Source organism: Hyperolius riggenbachi, chromosome 10 (genome assembly GCF_040937935.1).
Source record: "Hyperolius riggenbachi isolate aHypRig1 chromosome 10, aHypRig1.pri, whole genome shotgun sequence".
Lineage (NCBI taxonomy): Eukaryota > Metazoa > Chordata > Amphibia > Anura > Hyperoliidae > Hyperolius > Hyperolius riggenbachi.
In genome coordinates, this window is record NC_090655.1 from 181371516 (window position 1) to 181396728 (window position 25213).

The following is a 25213-nucleotide window of genomic DNA, read 5'->3' on the forward strand; positions in this document are numbered from 1 at the left end:
TAAATGCAATGCGGGCAAACATGTCAGCACAAAATAAACGCAATGCGGGCAACATGTCAGTACAAAATAAACGCAATTCGGGTGACATGTCAGTACAAAATTAACGCAAAGCGGGCAAACATTTCACCAGAAAAGAAACGCAATGCGGGCAAACATTTCACCAGAAAAGAAACGCAAAGCGGGCAAACATTTCACCTGGAAAAAAAACGCAATGCGGGCAAACATTTCACCTGGAAAAGAAACGCAAACCGGGCAAACATTTCACCAGAAAAATGCGGGCTAACATTTCACATGGAAAAGAACCGCAAAGCGGGCAAACATTTCACTTGGAAAAAAAAACGCAATGCGGGCAAACATTTCACCTGAAAAAAAAAACGCAATGCGGGCAGACATTTCACCTGGAAAAGAAACGCAAAGTGGGCAAACATTTCACTTGGAAAAAAAACGCAATGCGGGCAAACATTTCACATGGAAAAGAAACGCAAAGCGGGCAAACATTTCACCTGGAAAAAAAAACGCAATGCGGGCAAACATTTCACATGGAAAAAAAACGCAATGCGGGCAAACATTTCACCTGGAAAAGAAACGCAAAGTGGGCAAACATTTCACTTGGAAAAAAAACGCAATGCGGGCAAACATTTCACCTGGAAAAAAAAACGCAATGCGGGCAAACATTTCACCTGGAAAAAAAAACGCAAAGCGGGCAGACATTTCACCTGGAAAAAAAAATGCAATGCGGGCAAACATTTCACCTGAAAAAAAAACCCAATGCAGGCAAACATTTCACCTGGAGAAAAAAACGCAATGCGGGCAAACATTTCGCCTGGAAAAAAAACGCAATGCGGGCAAACATTTCACCTGGAAAAAAAAGCATTTACTTACCTGGCAGAAGTCTCCGGCCTCTGGCGCGCTGCTCCCGGGACCATCTTGCTGCTGATCTTCTCTCCTGCGCTGACAGGGCTACGGCAAGATGGCGCCCGAAGCCCTGTACTGGAGACACAAATAGTCTCCAGTACAGGGCTCCGGCAGCCATCTTGCCGTAGCCCTGCTCGCCTGCCGGTGTCGGAACACCGGAAGACAGTTAGGCTGGAGCGGGGCTGCGGGCAATGAACTGGCACGGCGTCTATAGACGCCGCTGCCACTCCATGAGTATAGAGTGGCCAGAGTCCCAAGGCCGGGACGTCCCGCTGCTGAAAGCGGGACGTTTCCCGGGACCTCATGCAGCCTGGGACAGCGGACCCCGAATCCGGGACGCGTCCCGGGCAATCCGGGACATCTGGTCACTCTAGTTATTAGAAATCTAATTGTATCGTCTCCATCCTACCTCACTGTGTAATTGCTGCTACCGGCCGCTAGAGGGAGCTCCGGGATATAACTGCTTGTTCCTTCCCGGAGCTTCTGCCGAAAAATGTCGGGGCTGGGAGCTCCTGCCTATCGGGGATACAGAGAGAGAGACGCCGCACGTCTGTCTCCGCTGCTGCCGCCGCTCCGTCTGCGAAAAGAAGAATGAGTGCCGGAGTGACGTCATAGAAGCTATTGTGACGCAGGTGGGCAGCTCGAGCACCGCTGAGGAAGGCACCTGCAGTGACACGTGACCATGCCCCTCTGCTGTTGCTCTGCCATGCTAGTGGATGGAGATGACGTCATAGCAGCTATTGTGACGAGTGGGCAGCTCGAGTCGAGCACCGCTACGGATGGCACCTGCAGTGACACGTGACCACGCCCCTCTGCTATTGCTATGCCATGCTAGTGGATGGAGGTGAGGCATTATGTGCAATAGGGAAAGGTCAGGCAGGGAGCGTGTGCAGCGCTGTATATACTGCTGTGCATGCATCATGCAGTTATGTACTCAGTGACCTGCATATGCCTATCCACACATTTAAGCTTGGGACACATCCAATTTTGATTGGCCAATTTTATCACTGCCATGTCGTATGAGAGGCTTACTTGCACAAGCTGGTCTCAGTATTTAAAGTCTCACTCTACATTGAGGTGGTAACAGTCTCTAGCAATTGGCTAATCAATGTTGGATGTGTGTCTGCACCCTAAGTTACTTTCCCTCTATCTGCAATGCTGGGGTTATGTGATAGTGTTGTCCGGATCATGAACGATTCGGATCTTTGATCCGAATCTATTTTGTGAGTCGAATCATCCGAATCATCAAAATGAGTGATTCGGATCGCAAAAGGGGCGGGGCCAGGAGCGACACCACCCCCCCTCTCAGCGGGCAGCGGGGTCCTGGAAGCAGAGCAGAGATGGATTGCTCTGTTGGATCGGTGGTTCCCCTCCCCTCCTTGCACCCTCCCCTCCTTGCAGCCAGGGACAGGTAAATGAGAGAGAGGGGACATGGTGCCACTGAAATGTGCTGCTCATTACAGGCTGTCTGTTCCGTAGTTGTGCACAGTGAACACATTGGAAGCTTTTGGCTCAGCACAGCTCAGCTCAGTAACTGTGTAGGCAGCGTGCTGGGCTAGGACAGGGCAGCAGGCACTGTGATTGCAGCGCAATATGATCCTCCTGCACTCTGCTCTATACAGCTGCACTTCACTTCTGGGAATGCTTTGGGGAATGCTTTCTTTCACTGTGCGACGTTTGCATTCTAAGTACACAGATAAGCATATAGGTGAAATACATGTAAAGCATATGACTGCAGCATGTGGGTATTGTGTGCAAACAAACATTTCTGCTCGTCCCTCCCCCCATCTCTGTCCACTCCCTGCCCTCTGTCCATCTTCTCCCCTTCTCTGTGTGTCCACCCCCCTCCCCTTCTCCTGTCCTGCTAGTCATTTCACCCCCGAAATGCTTCCGTAGTAAAATGATCCGAGATTCGGATCAAAGATCCGGATCTTTTCAATGATCCGATTCGAATCATCCGGATCATTGAAAAGATCCGAACTTCCCATCTCTATTATGTAATATACAGGGCTCGGCTGTCTAGAGTACTCTGGCCTGCCCCTTAGCATGTGGCTGCTCCTCCCCTCCTTAGTCCTGTCACACTGGGCAGCTCCGCCCCCTGATCTCCCAGCAATAGAGCAGAAGCTGTCACCATGTTAGCCACAGCTTGGCACTGAAACACTGGCCTGCCCGTCAATTTATGTTGCTGCTCCTCCCCTCCTCAATGCTGCTGGTACACCCAGAGAAGCATATAGTAACATGTCTGTAGATGTAAGGCCTGTACACACTGAAAATCACCATCTGCTCATCCTGCCATGTGCAGCAGCAGCGCCCCTGATCACATGAAGCTCTGTCTGTAGCCACCTGCATCCATATACAGCCGCTCTGTCCTTTCCAGCAGCCTCACTACTGTATTCCTCAGACTCACAATATACACACAGCCCTCCCATAGAACTGACTCCTAACAGTGCGTATGTACATCAATAAGACATTCTATAGCGGCCACACGGGGGAGCTCAGCACACAAGTTCCATGGACATTTTAGAGTCCGGCCACAAGAGGGAGCTCCGCACACAAACGCGATCCTGGTTCCTGGCTGCTCCGTGTGATGCCTCCAGAGGGTGGGCGGACTCTCGTCCTCGGCTGTGCAGAGCGGAGACTCGTCCACCTCCTCCGGCTGTCAGTGTCTCGAGCGTGCTGTGTCCGCGGAGGGCGTGTTTCCGGTCACCTCACCTGCTGCAGATGCCTCGCGCTTCCAGCTCACCCGGCCAGTGCTATATGTAATGTATGCAATAGCATTTCTGACTATACTGTAATATATATGCTGTATATTAATAGAAGATTAATACATGCACAACATATATTGTCAGGCTGTATAATGGTAAGCACAGCTTTTATGCAATGATTTAGCACTTGTTTCTACAGCTAGGTTTACAATCATTACCTTTGTGCTGTTACTGTGGACTTATCATTCTGGTGGACTAACTACATTGATAACACAGTGCACTTCAGCTTTCACATCACAGAGCGTGTGCAGGAACATTAGCGGCGGTAGTTCTAATTCACCCTGCGGGAGAACGCTGCGACTGGACGTTACGAAGCTCCCACATGCATTACAATGTAACGCTCTGGTATGTGTCATCTAATGTGAAAGTTAACATGAAAGTCAAATAGGTTTTCATGTTACCTTTCTAAACGCAGCCTAGGAGCGATCCGTCAAAACGCATGGTGCAACTCCTAGTGTGAAAGAGCCCTTACTGGTTCAGCTGTATCACACTGCAGACATCGGATCCAAGTTTCACAGCTGCTGAGCCATAAAACATCACCTGCAATTCTTCTTAGGGTTCATTCACACTAAGTGCTGCGCTGTCAGTTTTGATGCATTGCACATAGTGTGCGATCCACATAGTAACATGAAAGTCCATAGACTTCCACACTGTAGAGCTGTGCGTTCCTGGGAGTTGCGATTTAACTTTTCTGGGAACATCTTATCACACGATAAACACATTTTACCAATGGGTTCTACTGTGTTGCTGCTGCCAGTGTCTGCGCTTTAAGACACCTCAATGTGCATTCCGTGTGATGGAGATGCATGCATAAAATCGAAGTTGTGCATGTGTTCTGTAGTGTAAATGAGCCCTTAGCCACAATGCTGGGGATATCATGTGTAACAGGGGCCTCCTGACCTGAATACTCGGGCCTGTCACCTGGCATACTGTGATCTTCTGGGCTGTGTATAACCTGAGGTCTGTGTATGGGGCGATGCTGAGCAATATTATGGTGCCATTAGGGAAGGTGAGGTGTATTGCTGGCAGTGTGTAGGGCTGGATCATATTCCACAAAGTGACTGCTATGGTTTCTATACACTGAAGCTACATACACACATGCGAGAATTGTTGCAATGACGGAAAGGCTTTAATTGGTGGGCAGGCTAGTAGAAAGCATTGTGAATGGTCGTGCTCAGGCATCGGGGGTCGTACGGATCTTTACCAATGCCCGAGCTATAGCGATCTGCAGCCTCTGTACACACATTATGATCGGCAGTTGAAACCGTCATTATCGGCTGTTTTAGATGCATGTGTGTGTGTGTGTAAACCCAGCCATAAAGTGACCCTAAGGGCTGGGACCCATTGGCGTTTTTGGCAGTGTTTTGGGATCACTGACAATCGACAGCGATTCCAAAAAAACTTTGTCACTGTATCTAAATGGGGCTGAACCCACTAATGCGATTGTGATTAGAGTTAATCGCAATCGCAGGGCAGGCAGCATTTTGAGTGTGTTTGAGCTCAGTGCTAAGTATAGAAACCCTGCAAAATCGCTTTAAAAATGAATTTTGCAGCAATTTGGGGGCGAGCATTTGTAAATTTAAATAAAAGGCTTTCCTCCGTAGCCCTGCCCCCTAATGGAAGAGGTCATAGGTGTTTCTCTAGGACCAATCAGAGAAGCTTCTGTGACATCTTCTGCTATGGGCGGAAGCTGGACATCGAGACACCCAGTAAGTATAATTAACTTTATTTAAAATTATAAACGCTCAGCCCCCAAATCGCTGTAAAATTTCTTTTTGAAAACGGTTTTGCAGCACTTCTATACATAACATCAGGGCATTTTTTAGGCTAAAATGCACCCAGGGCGAGAGTCTAAAAATTGTGCCCCCCACCTGCCGTGGAGCCAGGTATAGGTGTCAACAGTATAGGTTAGCCAGGTCTAGTTGCCCTCAGTATAGGTAGCCAACTATAGGTCCCCCCAGTGTAGGTAGCCAGGCATAGGTGCTCCAGTATAATTGCCCCCAGTATAGGTTAGCCAGGTATGTGCCTCCGGTATAGGTATCCAGTATAGTTGCCCCATTATAGGTTAGATAGGCAGTTGCCCCTGTATAGGTTAGATAAGTAGGTGCCCCAGTACAGGTTAGCTAGGTGGGTGCCTCTAATATACGTAGCCAGAATAGTTGCCCCCAGCATAGGTTAGATAGGTAGGTGACCCCAGTATAGGTTAGTTAGGTAGCTGCCCCCAGTACAGGTTAGCTAAGTGGGTGCCTCTAATATAGGTAGCCAGAATAGTTGCCCCCAGCATAGGTTAGATAGGTAGGTGCCCCCAGTATAGGTTAGTTAGGTATGTGCCTCCAATATAGGTAGCCAGTATAGTTGCCACCAGTATAGGCTAGCTAGGTAGGTGCCCGCAGTATAGGCTAGCTAGGTAGTTGCCCACAGTATAGGTTAGATAAGTAGGTGTCCCCAGTATAGGTTATGTAGGTAGGTGCCCCAGTATAGTTTAGATAGGTAGCTTCCCCCAGTACACATTAGATAGGTAGGTTCCCCCAGTATGGGTTGGATAGGTAGGTTCCCCCAGTATGGGTTGGATAGGTAGGTTCCCCCAGTATAGGTTAGATAGGTAGGTTCCCCAAGTGTATAGTCTAGATAGGTAGCTGCCCCCCAGTATAGGTTAGGTAGGTAGGTGCCCCCCTCATAATGGGGGAGCCGCAGCCGTAGGGAGGGTAGCCCGACCTCTCCCTCCCTTCCTCACCTCGGGCCGCCCTTCGTGCTCCCCCTCCGACTGCAGAGTAATTAGCGCAGGGAAACGCTGTATACAACTACTCACCTCCCTGGTTCCAAGCGCCAGCTCACTCACCGCTGGTCTTCTCCTCTCTGCACAGACACTGATACACCCGCTGAACAGGAAGCAGCGTGTGTATCAGTGTCTATACAGAGAGGAGAAGACCGGCGGCGAGTGAGAGGCGATTGGAACCAGGGAGGTGAGTCACGGGCGTCCGCACATATGGCAAAACCGGGCATCTGCCCGAGCCTGGCCGCCCGCTGCCCCCCCCTGGCCGCGTGCCCGTGCAGCCAGCAGGAGGGAACAGCGCAGAGAAGAGAGAGCTATGGGCACAGTGGGTAAGGGCGGACGTCACCCCCCCCTTCCCTCACCTTAGGGGGCTCTCTCTCCCTCGCTGTCCCCTCCGGAATGAAGTGTGCACTGTGCAGCGGCTGGCAGCGGGCGGAACTTGCCTCCTCTCGCTCCTGCGCCGGAAGTTCTGGTGCCGCACTCTGGTCTGGATCAGGCCAGAGTAGCGGCTAATCCATCCGGCGCGTGCGACGAGAAGAGGTAAGTTCCACCCCCTGCCAGCCGCTGCACACTTCATTCCGGACTCCGGAGGGGACAGCGAGAGAGGGAGGGAGAGCCTCCTAAGGTGAGTACCCATAGCTCTCCCTCTTCTCTCCGCTGCTCCCCTCCTCCTGCACACAGACATGGCCACTTTTTCTGGGGACATATCCCCCTGGCTACATATACTGGGACATATACCCCTGCCTACATATACTGGGACATATACCCCTGCCTACATATACTGGGACATATACCCCTGCCAACATATACTGGGACATATACCCCTGCCTACATATACTGGGACATATACCTCTGCCTACATATACTGGGACATATACCCCTGCCTACATATACTGGGACATATACCCCTGGCTACATATACTGGGTCATATACCCCCTGCCTACATATACTGGGACATATACACCTGCCTACATATACTGGGACATATCCCCCTGGCTACATATACGGGGACATATACACCTGCCTACATATACTGGGACATATATCCCTGCCTACATATACTGGGACATATACACCTGCCTACATATACTGGGACATATACACCTGCCTACATATACTGGGACATATCCCCCTGGCTACATATACTGGGACATATACACCTGCCTACATATACTGGGACATATACCCCTGCCTACATATACTGGGACATATCCCCCTGGCTACATATACTGGGACATATACCCCTGGCTACATATACTGGGACATATACCCCCTGCCTACATATACTGGGACATATACACCTGCCTACATATACTGGGACATATCCCCCTGGCTACATATACTGGGACATATACACCTGCCTACATATACTGGGACATATACCCCTGCCTACATATACTGGGACATATACCCCTGCCTACATATACTGGGACATATACACCTGCCTACATATACTGGGACATTTACACCTGCCTACATATACTGGGACATATACCCCTGCCTACATATACTGGGACATATACCCCTGCCTACATATACTGGGACATATACCCCTGCCTACATATACTGGGACATATACCCCTGCCTACATATACTGGGACATATACCCCTGCCTACATATACTGGGACATATACCCCTGCCTACATATACTGGGACATATACCCCTGCCTACATATACTGGGACATATACCCCTGCCTACATATACTGGGACATATCCCCCTGGCTACATATACTGGGACATATACCCCTGGCTACATATACTGGGACATATACCCCCTGCCTACATATACTGGGACATGTACACCTGTCTACATATACTGGGACATATCCCCCTGGCTACATATACTGGGACATATACACCTGCCTACATATACTGGGACATATACCCCTGGCTACCTGTTCTGGGGACATCTCTACCCCTGGCTACCAGTTCTGGGGACATCTATACCGCTGGCCACCTATTCTGGGGACACCTATAGACCTGGGGCTACCTATTTTTGGGGAACCACTGCTGTCAGATTGAGTGTATTTTGGGGAACTGCTGCCAGGTGAGAGGTGTCTACATATTAAGGGGGCATTCTGCCTATTTATGTGAAAAGCTGTCTATTTATGTGCCTCATGACTGCTGAATTTGTCTTGTTGCGGGCCTCATGGTTACTGACTTTGTCTTGTTGGGGGCCTCATGATTTGTTGGGGGCCTCAAGATTGCTGAATTTGTCTTGTTGGGGGCCTCATGATTGCTGAATTTGTCTTGTTGGAGGCCTCATGATTGCTGAATTTGTCTTGTTGGGGGCCTCATGATTGCTGAGTTGGTCATGTTGGGGGCCTCATGATTGCTGAATTTGTCTTGTTGGGGGGGGGGCCTCATGATTGCTGAATTTGTCTTGAGGCCACATGATTGCTTACTGCGAGACTATGGAAAAAGCTGAATCATCATCATATGAGACAATAGCATTAAACCTACTTTTTCCGCTTTTTAAAACAGAAAATGAAACTGGGAGGTTCTAAAAAAATGAATACTTTTTTTCAGGAGTACGATGGATGAAATTGTTTATCTTCACAGTTTATTTTCAACTTAATTTTCCATAATGTTCATGTATGAGTTAAAACGTTTGTATTTAGTTTAAATTGCTGTTGGCACTTTGTGATAGTAAAGTGACTTTGCAGTTTGGACACTCGACCTCCAAAAGGTTCGCCACCACTGTCCTAATCTAATGTCCCACCATTGCTTAGTTCATGTAAACTTGTCTCCACCCACGACCACACCCACATTCTGGTTCATGACCACACCCATTCTTCGGCATGACGTAGCTCCATTTTTTGGTGCGCCACACAACACCAGCCTGGACTACGCGCGCCGCCCCACTTTTTGCTCCCCACTTTTTGCCCCCCCCTGGAAAATTTTCTGCGGACGCCCATGAGGTGAGTAGTTGTATACAGCGCTTCCCTGCGCATTACTCTGCAGTCTGGAGGGGGAGCACGGAGGGCGGCCCAGGGAGAGGAAGGGAGGGAGAGGTCGGGCTGCCCTCCCCACGGCTGCGGCTCCCCCCTCCATTACAGCGCCCCCCCTCCCTCTGCGCTCAGAGCTGCAGCACGGCTGCACGGCCCCTAGAAACGGACCTGCATAACATTGAGTGCCCAAAATGCTGCATGTCATGCGATTGTGATTAATCCTAATCGCAATCGCACTAGTGGGTTCCCCACCAATTAAATACATTGGCAAATCGTTTTTTTTTTTTTTTCAATCGTCAGCGATTTAAAAACACTGCCAATATCGCCCTAGCTGGTTCTAGCCGTAGACATGGCCCAAAAGCCTTGTGCACACACCTAATTTTTAATTCATCATCCACCCTCTAATAGGATTAGCACTGTCCAAAGTTCTCATTGAGGGTTGGGAACACACTAGGCGATGCGTGAAAGGTTGCGTTTTGCTGCATATGCGTTAATGTGTTTTATTAGCATTTTGAGTGCATTTTAATTGCATTAGCATTTTGCACATGAGTTTTTCTTGCATTTTACTTTGCTTACATAGAAAAGCGCGTAACTAACTGCAGGTGGTCCTGTGAAGTATTGTTACCGCGATAATTCACTTGCGGCCGCTACGCTGTTCATTTACATAGTTGTAACCATGTAAGTTAACATAGTAGCGGCTGCAAGTGAAGTATCGCGGTAATGATACTGCACAAGACCACCTGCAGTTAGTTATGGGCCCTAGGCAAAGCGGGCGCTCCTTCACATTAACCTCCCTAGCGGTATGGACAGATATATCCGTCCATAAAAACATGCTGTGAACAGTATAAACGTGCATACACATCAATACTCTCCTGCATTGCCTACTATTCCCTTGCTTGACACATTTTTGCAAGTTACAGGAAAAAAAAAGTTTTAAAAATAAATTTTATCACTTTTTTGCACAGAAATCCTGGGAAAAATTGAACGCCAGGGTTAAAGAAAATCTGTAATGAAAAAAGTTCCCCTGGGGGTACTCACCTCAGTAGGGGGAAGCCTCCGGATCCTATTGAGGCTTCCCCCGTCCTCCTCGGCCCTACGGCGGCGGCGAAATTCTCCTGGAGCGGCGGCGATGTAAATATTTACCTCTTGGCTCCAGCGCAGGCGCAGTATCCGCTCTTCCCACGGAGATAGGCGGAAATAGCTGATCTCCGTCGGACCGCTCTCCTGCGCCTGCGCAGTACAGCGGACCCAAAGGAGATTGGCTATTTCCGCCTATTCTCCGTCAGAAGTTGCCGCAACAGCGCCCCCGCTGGAGCCAGAAAAGGTAAATATTGCACAGCAGGACAAATTATCGCCTGTGCGTTCCGGGGGCTGCAGCGAGACTGCTGTGGGACACAGGAGGATGGGGTAAGCCTCTATAGTGTCCAGAGGCTTCCCCCTACTGAGGTGAGTACCCCCAGGGGAACTTTTTTCGTACAGGTTTTCTTTAAGCTGCACTGCTAAGGAACGCAGCTTGATGAATCAGGCCCAAAGGTACACAGAGCTTGTGCCAAAGTAAGCGCTTAGCTTCCGATTGGAGGAAGCTAGTGGAGGCGTGAAGATCCTGTAATGGAGGAGAACAATGATTGACTAGCTCCAGGTGAATACAGGTCCTATTTAGAATTAAAAATTCCGCCTTGGGTTCTCTGTAAAAACGGATTTTGAAAATCTAGTTCCACTTTCATGCTTTCCTCTGCACTGACTGATATAACTGTCTGGTTGCTATGGGCAGCATCTCTGCACTGACTGATATAACTGACACGGTTGCTATGGGCACCATCTCTGCACTGACTGATGTAACTGATGCAGCTGCTATGGGCAGCATCTCTGCACTGTCACTGACTGATATAACTGACACAGTTGCTATGGGCAGCATCTCTGCACTGACTGATATAACTGACACGGTTGCTATGGGCAGCATCTCTGCACTGGCACTGACTGATATAACTGATGCGGTTGCTATGGGCAGCATCTTACCTTGCATTTGCTGCACCGCCACTGCACCGCATCATGTTCCCATATGGTAGATTAGATAAAGTAGCAGTATGGGCTGCTGGCCGGTGGGGAGAGCACACCTGTCTGCTCAGTGAGAGGCACCCTGCAGCCATACTACAGAGGCAGTATCGGGAAGCTTGGAAGTCTCCCACCTGTAGTGTCGGGGTTGGTGTGAGCAGCACAGGCAGCTTGCTGTGGACAGTACTTCTTCCCTGCAGTGACCTGCGCCACCAACACAGGCCTACCCTGCAGTCACTGATATACCCAGCAGTCACATTGCTTTGATGATAAAACCCTCTATTGTACTGTGTTTACCTAAGCAGCCTGCCATGTGCAGCAGCAGCGCCCCTGATCACGTGCAGCTCTGTCTGCAGCCACCTGTATCCATATACAGCAGCCCTGTCCCTTCCAGCAGCCTAACTACTGTATTCCCCAGACTCACAATATACACACAGGCTCTCACAGCCCCAGGGCCGGTTTAAGCAACATGGGGGCCCGGGGCAAAGGTAAATTGGGAGCCTCCTACCCCCCTCGCCCTTCCCAGCATAGTCAGCCCCCAGGCTTGTAGTAAACTACGCCCACACTATTTGGCCAATCACATCGCTTAGTGCAGTAAGAGAGTACTGTGATTGGAGAACTGCTCCCCATGAGGAATTGTGCTGGGTTCCCTGAAGTAGACTAGAGCCAAGGATTGTAGTTAGCCAATAAATAGTATCATCCTGATTCAAAGCATAACCACACCTCCCAACTTTTTGAGATGGGAAAGAGGGACACTTAAGCCACGCCCCTGCCACACCCTTCATCACGCCCAAATCACACCCCTAGTCATGCATACCATAAATATTTCATGAGAAAAATAGGTTGTTTTATAATTCAAACCCCGCCCCACCCCCGATTTGGAATGATCACACAGCACCCGACAATTTACTTTGCTTCATTTAATGTTCTCACATGACATGCTGCAGCTCAACACAATAGCACACTGGCTGGCTGTGAGTCTGTGCCAAACAGACTGCTAGCCACTCCATTCCTCCTCAGGAAGGTACACACAGTACAAAAATGCTGCCCCTGAAATCTCTGCGCTTGATGCAAATGTTTCACCTTGCTTCATGAAAGAACCGGCCCTGGGTATGGCATTTAATGTGTAAAACCTCCAGTCCTTCGCAGACTGATAGACCAGATAGGATAACTGTAACAGTTCCTAGTGAGGGTCATAATGGAGCAAGAGAGACAATGTGGACTTTCTGTGCAAACTGGTGTTCTGTGTGCTAAACTGCGTACAATCAGCATGTGTCCTGCTACAGCGAAGCGGGTAAAAAGGAACCCGCTGTGCCGTGAAGTACAGGGCACCTTTATACGCGGCAATGATAAAATAGCAACTAGCCCCAAATTTCCAGCTATTGATGCTAATCGCAGCTTGGCGGCAGGAGTGGGAGGGTGTTAAGGGTTAGGCTCCGCTAGGGGAGGTGGTTAATGGTTAGGCACCAGGGTAAAGGGTACAGGGCACCCCTACGGGTGGGGATGGGTACACAAGGTAGGCTGCTGTCATCGAAATGTATCGATAAATAACGGCTCGGTCGAGAATTGTGTATACATTGTGTCCTAATCATGGTAAAAAAGAGATTATTGTCCATGTAGACCGATCTGTCCCAGAGGATTGGTTTAGACGGGTGTGGCAAATATCACACTTCTGGGTCCTCATCTTCGCGCTTCTGGTAATGATCCAATTGGCACACCATTGTCATGCCGTTACTGAATTAAAATGTGCGTCAACAACATTCACTCATCACTAACCGTCGGGGATTGCTCGTTTTCCAACAATCACAATCTAGCGTATACCTCCGCACACATGCTAGACTGTGTCCTTTGGGAAACTAGCTTTAGAGTACAGCAACATTAAAAGGAACTGTACTAAAAATATTGTAATTAAGGTGCCCATTAACGGTACAATTTTTTCACCCAATGCGATCTTTTGATGTGATTTTATTGATCAAGTTGTATAGAAAAGTCGCCGTTTATGAAGGCAATCAATAAGGAACGATTATTTGGTTGATTGCGGAGTAGGATAAAATTTGATCCAAAAGTTGGATTTTATGATCGAATTTTAAGACAGAATCGTTCAGTAAATGTGAACAATCGATAATTACCTTCCAATTATTTTCGATCGTTAAAATCGCATTGAAATATTGCATTTGGTGAAAAAATTGTACCGTTAATGGGCACCTTTAGTAAAATAGCTTATTACGTACAATATAACTTTATAAATTATCTGGTCAGTGTTTGCCCATTTTAAAAATCTTTCCTCAGCCCAATTTGCATTCTGAAATGTATCACAGGTAGAGACATCTTTACTGCTGTCAGGTGCATCTCTGCGGAATGCTTGTTTACCGACAGTCCCATCAGTGAAAATGATACTTAAGTGGGAGGAGAATTCTGTATATGCCTCCCTGGGAGGAGAATTCTGCATATTTAAATAGACTAGGCTGTGACATCATTGGGAGGGCAGGGCTACATACCAATATACTGCAAAATATACAGATATAGGAAGTGAGTCTGATGCTGAAATCAGGATAATGAATGTAAACGTGACTGTCCTGAATAATTGACGTGTCACACTGCTGTCCATGCACCTGACCCTGCCATAGGAATGAATCAGCCCTGTGCCGCTGGAGCCATAGGGTCTAATCCCCCACCCCCACCCCATACACTTTCCTTGCACATGGGGGATAGAATTCTCTTCCCTTTGATGCTGGAGAAATGTGAAGGATACATCAGTTTCCATGCTTTGTCATGTAATCTGCAGCTCCACGACCCCTTAAAGGACCACTATCGCGAAAATCGTAATATTTAAAATACATGTCAACACATACAAATATGAAGTACATTTCTCCAAAATTAAAATGAGCTATAAAAAAATCCTTTTCAGGGAGTGTCTTTATAAAGGCCATGCTAAGAATCCTCCATGAGGATATGGACTAGTCCAAAACCTGTCAGTTCTGTCAGATTTCTGCTACTAACTTTAAGTGACAGCAACATGGTAGAAAAGTAATTTATAGTTCATTTTACTCTGGGAGAAACCTGCTTTTTGTTTATGTGTTTACATGTATTTTACATTTTACATTTTTTTTGCAATAATGATCCTTTAACTGCTTGCCGACCGCATCACACCGATGGGCGTGGCCGCGGCAGCAGCCCCAGGACCACCTAACGCCAATCAGCGTAAAGTCCTGGGGCAGCAGTTTGCAGGAGATCGCGCTCAGGCTGCGCGTGCATCTCCTGCTCGGGGGCGGAGCTCCGCCCCTCCTTCAGTCTCCGAGCGGCGATCGCCACTCAGGAGACTATTAGACGGCGAAACCACTGTCTAATTACACGCGCAGCGCTGCATTCTGCAGCAGCTCTGTACTTGGGACAGCTGTGTGACACTTCTGTCCCCTCCATAGGCTGAAACCTATGACAGCTGATCACAGTGATTGGCTGGCGGGGAAAGGGAGGGTGGGCCTAGGGTAATACAAATTAAAAAAATTAGTAAAATGTATTTAAAAAATAATGAACAATAATATTTATATATATATATATATATATATATATATATATATATATATATATATATATAATTTAAACACACGGGGAGAGATCAGACCCCACCACCAGAGAGCTCTGTTGGTGGGGAGAAAAGGGGGAGGAATCACCTGTGTGCGGTGTTGTGTGGCCCTGCAGCTTGGCCTTAAAGCTGCAGTGGCCCATTTTACATAAAAGGGCCTGGTCACTAGGGGGGTTTAACACTGCAGTCCTCAAGAGGTTAAGAAGAATCAGAGGATAGCTGTCATGTTCCATCTCCCTGTTGGGCCTGTGTGTGAAGAGGAATGTGCAGTGTGTGTGGATCCAAAGACCGAAGATGAATGAAATTTATATTGTTCTGAGCTACATAATAATTGTGGATCTGACAGCGGGAGGTGACTGCAAGGCATAATGAGCAGCAGCTGCTGACAGTTTGTAGCCATATTGTGTGTGCCGGGTTCGATTGGGCCTTACTATCGAACGACTCGCCTCACCCTTAAGGGATTATGGGACTGGTCAGTGGACAGCATAGGAACAGTGCTAGAAGGTTTATTTACACAGAATGTTTCTGATATTGTATTGTGGAGCGCCAACCAAAAAAGGACAGCTGTAACCTGCTATAAAAAAGTAAGATACTCACCTCAGAAGAGGGGAAACTCTGGATCCCTAATAGCTTTCCTGTTCCTCTCTGTGTCCCCTCGTTCCACTGCCGAGGCCCGTGTTCAAATCTCCCGTCGGCTGCTTCAGATCTTCTAGTACGGAGCTGTCCGTCTTTGGAAGTACTTGGAGAACCGAGCACTTCAGTGGCCTTAGAGGATGCCCAAAGGCCTCTTCGACACTAAAGTTGAAGACTGGAAGGAGGGCCAGCGGCAGTGGAACGAGGGGAAGTAGAGATGAACGGGAAGGCTCTAAGGCAGCGGTGGAAAACTCAAATACAAAGTGGGACAAAATTAAACACTGGGACCAAGTTGTGGGCCAACCTCAATGTCTAGTGGCCACCTCCCTGCCTTATAAAGTTACTTGGTGTCTAGTGGCCCCCTCCCTTTTCAAGCCGGAAGGAGGAAGTGCTATAATGAGTCGTGCAACGCGTGCCATAGGTCGCGTGCAAGTGGTGGAAGATGCATAGAGGCCGACGGACTTCTGGGTAAGTAACCCCCGTCTCTTGTGGTCACACCTGAGGCAATCGAGCCTCATTTTAATTTCGAATTCAAGTAGTTGAATAAATGAAAGCCCCTCCCTGCTTACCAGGGCTGTGGATTTGGTACAAAAATCATCTGACTTTATGAAACCACCAACTTTGACTCCAACTCTGATTCCAGGTACCCAAAATTGCTCCGACTCCACGGCCCTGGTTCTTTCTGTGTTCCTCTTTGTTCTAAGTAAACTTGTATTACCTGATGGTGGTGTATGATTTGTCTCTGCACGTTTTCTTCAGTAAAGAGCTCTAACTTGTTATACTGGGTGCCTATCTGTATGTACCGACCACTCTGCTCCATCATACAAATGGTAGCCAGCAGGAGTGGGGCATATGGCGTTAAGACTAGGTAGTCCGATCTTGATGATCATGTCCTGTCTCCTTTTCCTGTTCGAATCTCTGAAAACTGAGGGTAATCTATTGGTCACTTTTGGTCTACTAAAGAAGAAGATGTCTATATGCATGCAGTTAGATAAGTCATTAGTGGTAGCATACATCCAGCACCAAGGTGACATTTATGGCCTGATACAAAAACTAAACCTTTTTATTGGGCTAATTCAGATCAATTTTTCACCTTTTTGCTACTTTTCCTATTGCAAAGTGCTAAAATGTTCATTAAAGTGACTCTGTAACAAAAATTACAACGTTTTTTCTACCTTCCTACAAGTTCCTAAACCTATTCTAATGTGATCTGGCTTGCTGCAGCTCTTTCTACTATAACCATCTCTGTAATAAATCAATGTATCTTTCTCCTGTCAGACTTGTCGGCCTGTGTCTGGAAGGCTGCCAAGTTCTTCAGTGTTGAACTGTTCCTCTATGCACACTCCAGTGTGTGTTTTATTTACATAAGCCAGCAGCTTCTCTGCTATCTTATCAGTGATAGAAGAGAGCTGGATAAAAATCCTTCTCTGGAGGCTGTGAAAGGAGCTGGTCTGTCACATACTAAGGAATTAACAACATAGGCAGAGCTGTCTGCAGGAAGCCTGTAATGTTCAGTGCATGAGAGAAGCTGGGGACAGAAGGTAAACACACACAAGTGATCTCTTGAGATTCAGAAGTAAGGCTGTATACAGCCTGCTTGTGTATGGATGTATTTTCTATGTGTGGACTTGCTGTACATCAACCTACTTCCTGTTTTGGTGGCCATTTTGTTTGTTTATAAACAAACTTTTTAAAACAGTTTTTGACTACTTTTAATGCGGTGGGGAGCGGTGAAATTGTGTCAGAGGGTAATAGGAGATGTCCCCTAACGCACTGGTATGTTTACTTTTGTGCGATTTTAACAATACAGATTCTCTTTAAAGAAGAGATGAAAAAGGATATTAGGAAACAAAATCAGGAGAAAAAAGTGAATTGAATTAATGTTAATAATAATCTGGATCTTTACAGGTGTGGCTAGATTTGGACCTTGGACTCAATACACAGAAGGTACAAGTATCTACTTTGTCCACTCTCACTGACGTCTGTCCAGTGTCCACTTAGGTAAGTATAGTAAGCTGGTAAGTGTGATTTTTGCAAGTGCGGCCACACCTGAGAAGTAGCATGAAGAGGAGTATAGCCCCGATCTTCAATCCAAAAAGCTCTTGTCGTATTTCTTTGGGGGTTACTGATCGACAACAGGGGTCTGGAGGACCTCTTCTTTGTTAAGTTTGTGTTTTTTGACCCAAGGTTAGCTTTAGGTGCACACCATAGAATTTCCTGTCAGATCAAATCGATCATTTCTGTCATGTCTGATCTGCTTCCAATCTAGAACAGGATCGATTTTGTGCACTAATGAAATTAAATTTGATACGGATATGACAGAAATTATCAATTCGACACATTGATCTAATGGGAAATTGCATGTTGTGTAATAATAATAATTCCAACATTTGTATAGTGCTTTCCTCCTGTGAGGCTCAAAGCGCTTGAGAGGCGCTCAAGAGGCCACCCTGCAGTGTTAGGGAGTCTTGTGCCTAAGAACTCCCTACTGAATAGGCGCTGGCTTACTAAATAGAAAGAGCCGAGATTTGAAGCCAGGTCTTTTATGTCAGAGGCAGAGCCCTTAACTACTTCACCTTCAAGGGGTTTTCCCCTTTAAAAAAAAACAGAGCAATTTTCACCTGTTAGTGCTCAGTTGGCTATAACTTTATTACTACTTATCACAACGAAACAATCCATATCTTAAAGTTTTTTCTATAGTGCAATGTATGGCGCCAATATTTTATTTGGAAATAAAGGTGCATTTTTTTTCAGTTTTGGGTCCATTACAAATCATAAGCCCATAATTTACAAAGTAACAGAAATAAAGCTTCTTGACATACAGTACATATTAAAAAAAAGTTCAGTCCCTAAAGTAACTATTTATGTTTTGTTTTTTTTATTGTATATTTTTGTATATATTTTTTTTACAAAAAGTTTTTTTGGGGGTAACTATTGGGGAGTGTGGGAGGTAAGGGGTTCATTTTAAATGTTAGAGAGAACCCGAGGCGGGGTTCTGAGAATAAAATCCCCATACAGAGGCTGGGTCTGTCTATAGAGCACAGCCTCTGTTGCTATATAGTTTGCCCCTAAGCTCCCCCAGCGCTACGCAATACCCCCCTAAAACACAGCCGCGCTGTTGACACGAAGCTTGTCAGAGCACGCTGTGTTTTCCTCTCTCCTGTCAGTCTCGCCGCTCCCCGCCTCCTGCATCGCTCAAGTCCCCGCCCGCATCCCTTCCCACCGATGCAGGAGGCGGGGGGAGCGGCGAGAGAGACAGGAGTGAGGTAAACACAGCGCGGCTGTGATTTATGTGGTATTGTAGAGTGCAGGGGGCGATTAGGGGCGATCTATATAGCAACAGAGGCTGGGCTCTATAGACAGACCCAGCCTCTGTATGGGGATTTTATTCGCAGAACCCTGCCTGATTCTCTTAAAAAAAAAAAATGTCTTCATTTAAAAAAAAAAAAAAATGTTTGTAGATGTAATTTTACTTTTTGGTCACAAGATGTCCCCATGCATCACTTTCCTATGCGTAGTCTTACTACACAAAGTAATGCATGGACGTGGAAGTATTTTTTGTGAATGACGGCACCATCTCATTGTGGTCATTCACATGGGGACTTAGATCAATGAATGGGAACTGTGTTGGTGCCTGAATCACACCTGAAGCAAGCATGCAGCTAATCTTGTCAGAAACCACAGTCTGTCTTTTAGGCTGCTTCCACACAGGGACGTTACAGGCGCACGTTAGTGCAGCCTGTAACGCTCCCCAACTCACAGCAATACAAAGTCAAGGGGGCTGTTCACACTGCCCACGTTGCGTTACATGTAACGCTGCACGTTCTTTAGAACGTGCAGCATACTATAGCATTCTGGAACATATTGCAAGAAAGGAGATGGTCTGGCACTGTAGCTTTTTAATGTATATCAGCAGGCATACATGAGTGAAAACAATGGTGTAGCATCAAGTGGCATAATGGTGCACTGTATCACAAGTACTTATCGTGCTGCTGCTGAGGTGGGGGAGGGACGTCTGTGGGCGCCAGTGGGTGCACGGCCTTACGACCGTTTCGCTGTGGAATAAACCTATACTATAGCATTCCATCGGCTTAAGCCGCGTTAGACTGTTTGCACATGCTCAGTGTTGGGGCGGAGAGGAGGCGGGGAGAGGCCGCTACGTAGCCGCGCACATGGCTACTCAATATGCACTGCACTGGTGGCCGCTGATTGGCTGGCGGTACCACGTGAAAACACTCCGCATCACGTGGTACCGCCGGCCAATCAGCGCCACTCTCACTGCCCTAATGCGGAAAGAGCCGCTTAACGCGGCTCACTCAACGTCCTCTACCAACACCGGCAGGCGTTGCGTTATGGGACGTTATGCGACCATAGCGTCCACTATAACGCAACATCCCGGTGTGTAACTAGCCTAAAGCTATGAAACAAAGCAAAGATAATGACCTTTTGAACTGTCCTGCAGTAAAACCTTATCTCAGGTTGTCTCTCACTGTTTCTTGGTTTTATATGTGCTTCACAAAAACAGGACTGTATTCAACCTAGTGGGTCGAATAGCTCAGAAAAGCTCTTTTGCATAGATAACTGACTTGTTTAACTCTTCCTTAACTGGAAAACAACATGAGACCTTTTTCTATGCTACTAATGTTCTATATCTTAGCTGTACTACACATACAATTTGTGATCTCATAAGTTTATTTTCTCTTCAGGTTAATTTTAATCAGGGAAAGGGTTACAGTTGGGAGCAGATATGGAGCAAATTATCTTGGCTAGGGATGGTCAATGAAATTCAAATAATTCGGAGTTGATGCAAATGTTATGGCCATTTTGTATAGCTTGAAAATGAAGCAATCTAATTACACCTTGGCAGGACCTTTGGTTCATCTTCAAACTGCATACATTTACATATAGCATTTGCATTATACGGAATTATTATCTCATAGACCAGTGCTGTCCAACTTCGCGGGCATGGAGGGCCGTTTTGTTTTCAGACCACATGGTGGAGGGCCGGCAGTCCGACAAAGTCCCCTCACCCCCTGGGAAAAAGAAATATATATATATAGCAGCAGATTTCACCACAAAATGCAAATGGAGTGATAGCAGATTCTCCACAAAATGCACTCAGATTGGCTGCAGATTTACCCACAAAATACATTCAGATTGGCTGCAGATTTACCCACAAAATACATTCAGATTGGCTGCAGACTTACCCATAAAATACATTCAGATTGGCTGCAGATTTACCCACAAAATACATTCAGATTGGCTGCAGATGTACCCACAAAATACATTCAGATTGGCTGCAGATGTACCCACAAAATACATTCAGATTGGCTGCAGATTTACACACTAAATACACAAAGATTGCCTGCAGATTTACCCACAAAATACATTCAGATTGGCTGCAGATGTACCCAAAAAATACATTCAGATTGGCTGCAGATTTACCCACAAAATACATTCAGATTGGCTGCAGATTTACCCAGGGCTGTGGAGTCGGTACAAAAATCTTCCAACTCCGACTCCTCAGTTTATGAAACCATGACTCCAACTCCGACTCCGGGTGCCCAAAATTGCCCCGACTCCGACTCCACAGCCCTGGATTTACCCACAAAATATATTCAGATAGGCTGCAGATTTACCCACAAAATACATTCAGATTGGCTGCAGATTTACCCACAAAATACATTCAGATTGGCTGCAGATTTACCCACAAAATACATTCAGATTGACTGCAGATTTACCCACAAAATACATTCAGAATGGCTGCAGATTTACCCACAAAATACACAAAGATTGCCTGCAGATTGACCCACAAAATACATTCAGATTGGCTGCAGATGTACCCAAAAAATACATTCAGATTGGCTGCAGATTTACCCACAAAATACATTCAGATTGGCTGCAGATTTACCCACAAAATACAAGAAGATTGCCTGCAGATTTACCCACAAAATACACAAAGATTGCCTGCAGATTTACCCACAAAATACATTCAGATTGGCTGCAGATGTACCCAAAAAATACATTCAGATTGGCTGCAGATTTACCCACAAAATACATCCAGATTGGCTGCAATTGTGCCTACAAAATGCACTCAGATTGGCTGCAGTTGTGCCCACCAAATGCAATCAGATTGGCCGCAGTTGTGCCCAAAAAATTCACTCAGATTGGCCGCAGTTGTGCCCACATAATTCACTCAGATATGCCCACAAAATTCACTCAGATGTGCCCACAAAATGCACTGATTGGCCGCAGTTGTGCCCACAAAATTCACTCAGATTGGCCGTAGTTGTGCCCACAAAATTCACTCAGATTGGCCGCAGTTGTGCCCACAAAATTCACTCAGATTGGCCACAGTTGCGCCCACATAATTCACTCAGATATGCCCACAAAATTCACTCAGATGTGCCCACAAAATGCACTGATTGGCCGCAGTTGTGCCCACAAAATTCACTCAGATTGGCCGCAGTTGTGCCCACAAAATTCACTCAGATTGGCCGCAGTTGTGCCCACAAAATTCACTCAGATTGGCCGCAGTTGTGCCCACATAATTCACTCAGATATGCCCACAAAATTCACTCAGATGTGCCCACAAAATGCACTGATTGGCCGCAGTTGTGCCCACAAAATTCACTCAGATTGGCCGTAGTTGTGCCCACAAAATTCACTCAGATTGGCCGCAGTTGTTCCCACAAATTCACTCAGATGTGCCCACAAAAATGCACTGATTGGCCGCAGTTGTGCTCACAAAATTCACTCGGAGTGGCCGCAGAGCTAAAATATTTACACCCCCTCGTTGCCCCCCTCGTTGTCCCCGTGCTGCCGCCTGTTTTTCAAACCCTTTCCCCCATGCTGCGGCCTATAAATATTTACAGCCTCCCCCGTCTTTGTCCCCCGTGCTACCGCCTCTAATTCACCTCAGATCGGCAGCGACGGGCAGGAGATCGGAGCCAGTCAGACCGGCGCATAGCAGCCGCGCGGTGAATTTGAATGGAGGATGTGACATCATCGGTCACGTCCATCACTTAAAGTCCCCCGTGCGGCTGCCATGCGCTGGTGTGGCTGGTTCCTATCTTCTGCCGCCACCGATCTGAGGGGTGTTAGAGGTGGCAGCACGGGGGACAAAGAGGGGGGGGAGGCTGTAAATGTTTATAGGCCGCAGCATGGGGGAAAGGGTTTAAAAAAAGCAAAAAAAAAAAGTTGCGCTGCCACAGCATGGAGCAGGAGGCCTGGCGGGCTGACAGCACTTTTATAGACCATCCATAATCTCGACACAGGGATTGACCAATGAAATTGAGCCGCTACATGAAATGACCATTACATTTGCATTCACCCTGTAAACTGATTAACAGTGCCAGCAATGATGGCCTTGTATCTTTCTTGTGCAGAGCAGAAGATTGGAGATGAGGTTGGGTAACGTGGCCATCTTTGGGGCAGTCCTGTTCTGCCTGCTGTGGACGGAGGAGGTCCAGGCTGAGTCCAGCAGACATGCAGAAGAATGCGGTAAGAACTTCACTCTTATATTACTATTTTTCTAATGACAGAAATTCCAAAATAGAGGTCTCGCATATATGCTCAGTATTAGGGACCCTTGTCCACAGGCGGCTGACCTGCAAGCTCAGTGAGCAGTTGCCAGGCAGCAGTGAGAATCACCCTTTTTTAAAATCGCTCCATAAATCACTCAGCGCTTGCGATTGTAATGTGAACAAGGCCTAAGGGAATATCGCCTACAGCCAGGCAGAAGTCCTGAGCCTTCAGTCCAGCTATTCCCATTAACCAGTAAGGACAGAGGATAGGTCAGTGCAATCCTCCCCAGGGCTGAATGTGTACCAGGAATGGCCAGTGAGTTGCTAAAGCTAAGTACACACATCCAATCCTAATTACCCAATTTTACTACTTTCATGTTGTATGGAAGGCTCTGGATAGAATAGAGCCTTCCCTTTCCAATGCCATACTGCGTGTGCGCAATTCAAACTTGTGCATGCGCTGTAATGATGCGCTCTTCCTCGGAACTACTTGGGGTGCAGTCCCAATGAGCTATTGGACTGAGCAGGTCAAATAGCTACATAGGGGGACAGAACTGAAATGACGAACCAGAGGAAAGTGAATAATCTATGGCAGAGCTGTCCAACTGGCGGCCCGCAGGCCGGATGTGGCCCCTGAGCTGCACTCGCCTGTCAGGGGTATTTTTGGTGTCAGTCCTCTGACAGGCCCACCTCTTGTTTGCACTTGGCTCCACATCCCCAACGGCAGGACATTGATGCTCTGCCACCTCTGGCTGAATAATCCGGTGCTAGTCGCACCCAGACCATGAAGTTGGGCAGCACTGATATATGGTATCTAGCCTTCCCTCTGCTAAGGTGAGTATCAAATCTGTCCTGAAGTGTTTCCTCACTTCAAGTTTACTTTTAAGTACCCCTGACCTAGTTTTAAATGCAATTGTTTTGAATGCTTGTTTATTTGCTGTGCTGTGACATGAGTCACAGCACCACCCTCCCCATTTAGTGCCCCCCATCCCCCACTGTGCTCAGCCATAATACAGAACGTCTTAGATGGGCAGGGAGGAAGTGTCAGTACTTCCTTCTCTCTGCCCGTCCTCAGGAATTCCCCCCTCCACTCGCCGCTAATAGTTCCTATCTGCATAACGCGCTGGGGAGCTGCACTGTGTGCGGTCTTGAGGTAATTTAACTCAGAACGATAGTGCACTAATACAGCTATTAGTACACTATCGTTCCAAACTAAATTACCTCAAGACCGCACACAGTGCAGCTCCCCAGCGCGCTGTGCAGATAGGACCTATTAGTGCCATTTATAGAGGACCTTCATGAGGACGGGCAGAGAGGAGGAAGTACTGACAACTGTAGTGAGAGGTATATGGAGGCTGCCATATTCATTTCCTTTTAAAAAATACTGGTTTCCTGGCAGCCCTGCTGATCTATTTGGCTGCAGTAGTGTCTGAATAACAGCAGAAACAAGCATGCAGCTAATCTTGTCAGATCTGCCAATAATGTCAGAAACACCTGATCTGATGCATGCTTGTTCAGGGGCTATGTCTAAAAGTTTTAAAGGGCAGAGGATCAGCAGGATAGCTAGGCATCTGATATTGATTAAAAAGAAGTAAATATGGCAGCCTCCATATAATTCTCACTACAGTTGTCCTTTAAATTGATTGGCCGTTTTCAAGCTGCATATATTTGCATATAAATTTGCATAGACTCAGAAATATTTGCATCTCATTGATCCTCCCTAATTGCAACAGCAAACGAGATAAACAGAGGAACACCAAGAGCCCCAATAGTGTAGTATGTATTGACAAAGGGGGTAATGACAAAGACCTTGTCTCAGATTTCTACACCTTTAAACCTATTTGTGCTGAAACTGGACTCAAAATACAGAGGAATTCCACCCACCACGACCAAGACTACAACTACAACCAACCAGAACAATCGGATTACTTTGGATAGTAGAGATTTAAACTGGATTGAAATCCTCCATGAAGCTTACCTCTGCTGAACACACCAAGCCTTCTAACAGCTG

The 25213-nt window shown here is 47.0% G+C and overlaps 1 protein-coding gene across 3 annotated transcripts in view; it reads left to right on the forward strand.

The window, feature by feature from the left end:
• Positions 1-1416: 1416 nt before the first annotated feature.
• Positions 1417-25213, forward strand: part of LOC137536052 (ghrelin-like) — a 64379-nt gene continuing 40582 nt past the window's right edge. For 2 of the 3 annotated variants that reach the window (XM_068258026.1, XM_068258028.1), the window contains exons 1-3: positions 1673-1759; positions 17585-17677; positions 23065-23179. In XM_068258026.1, coding sequence (XP_068114127.1) covers positions 23165-23179 — 15 coding nt within the window. In that variant the 5' untranslated portion in view covers positions 1673-1759; positions 17585-17677; positions 23065-23164. Of the gene's footprint in view, positions 1548-1672; positions 1760-17584; positions 17678-23064; positions 23180-25213 lie in introns of those variants that run through there. The other variant, XM_068258027.1, reaches the window with a different exon arrangement.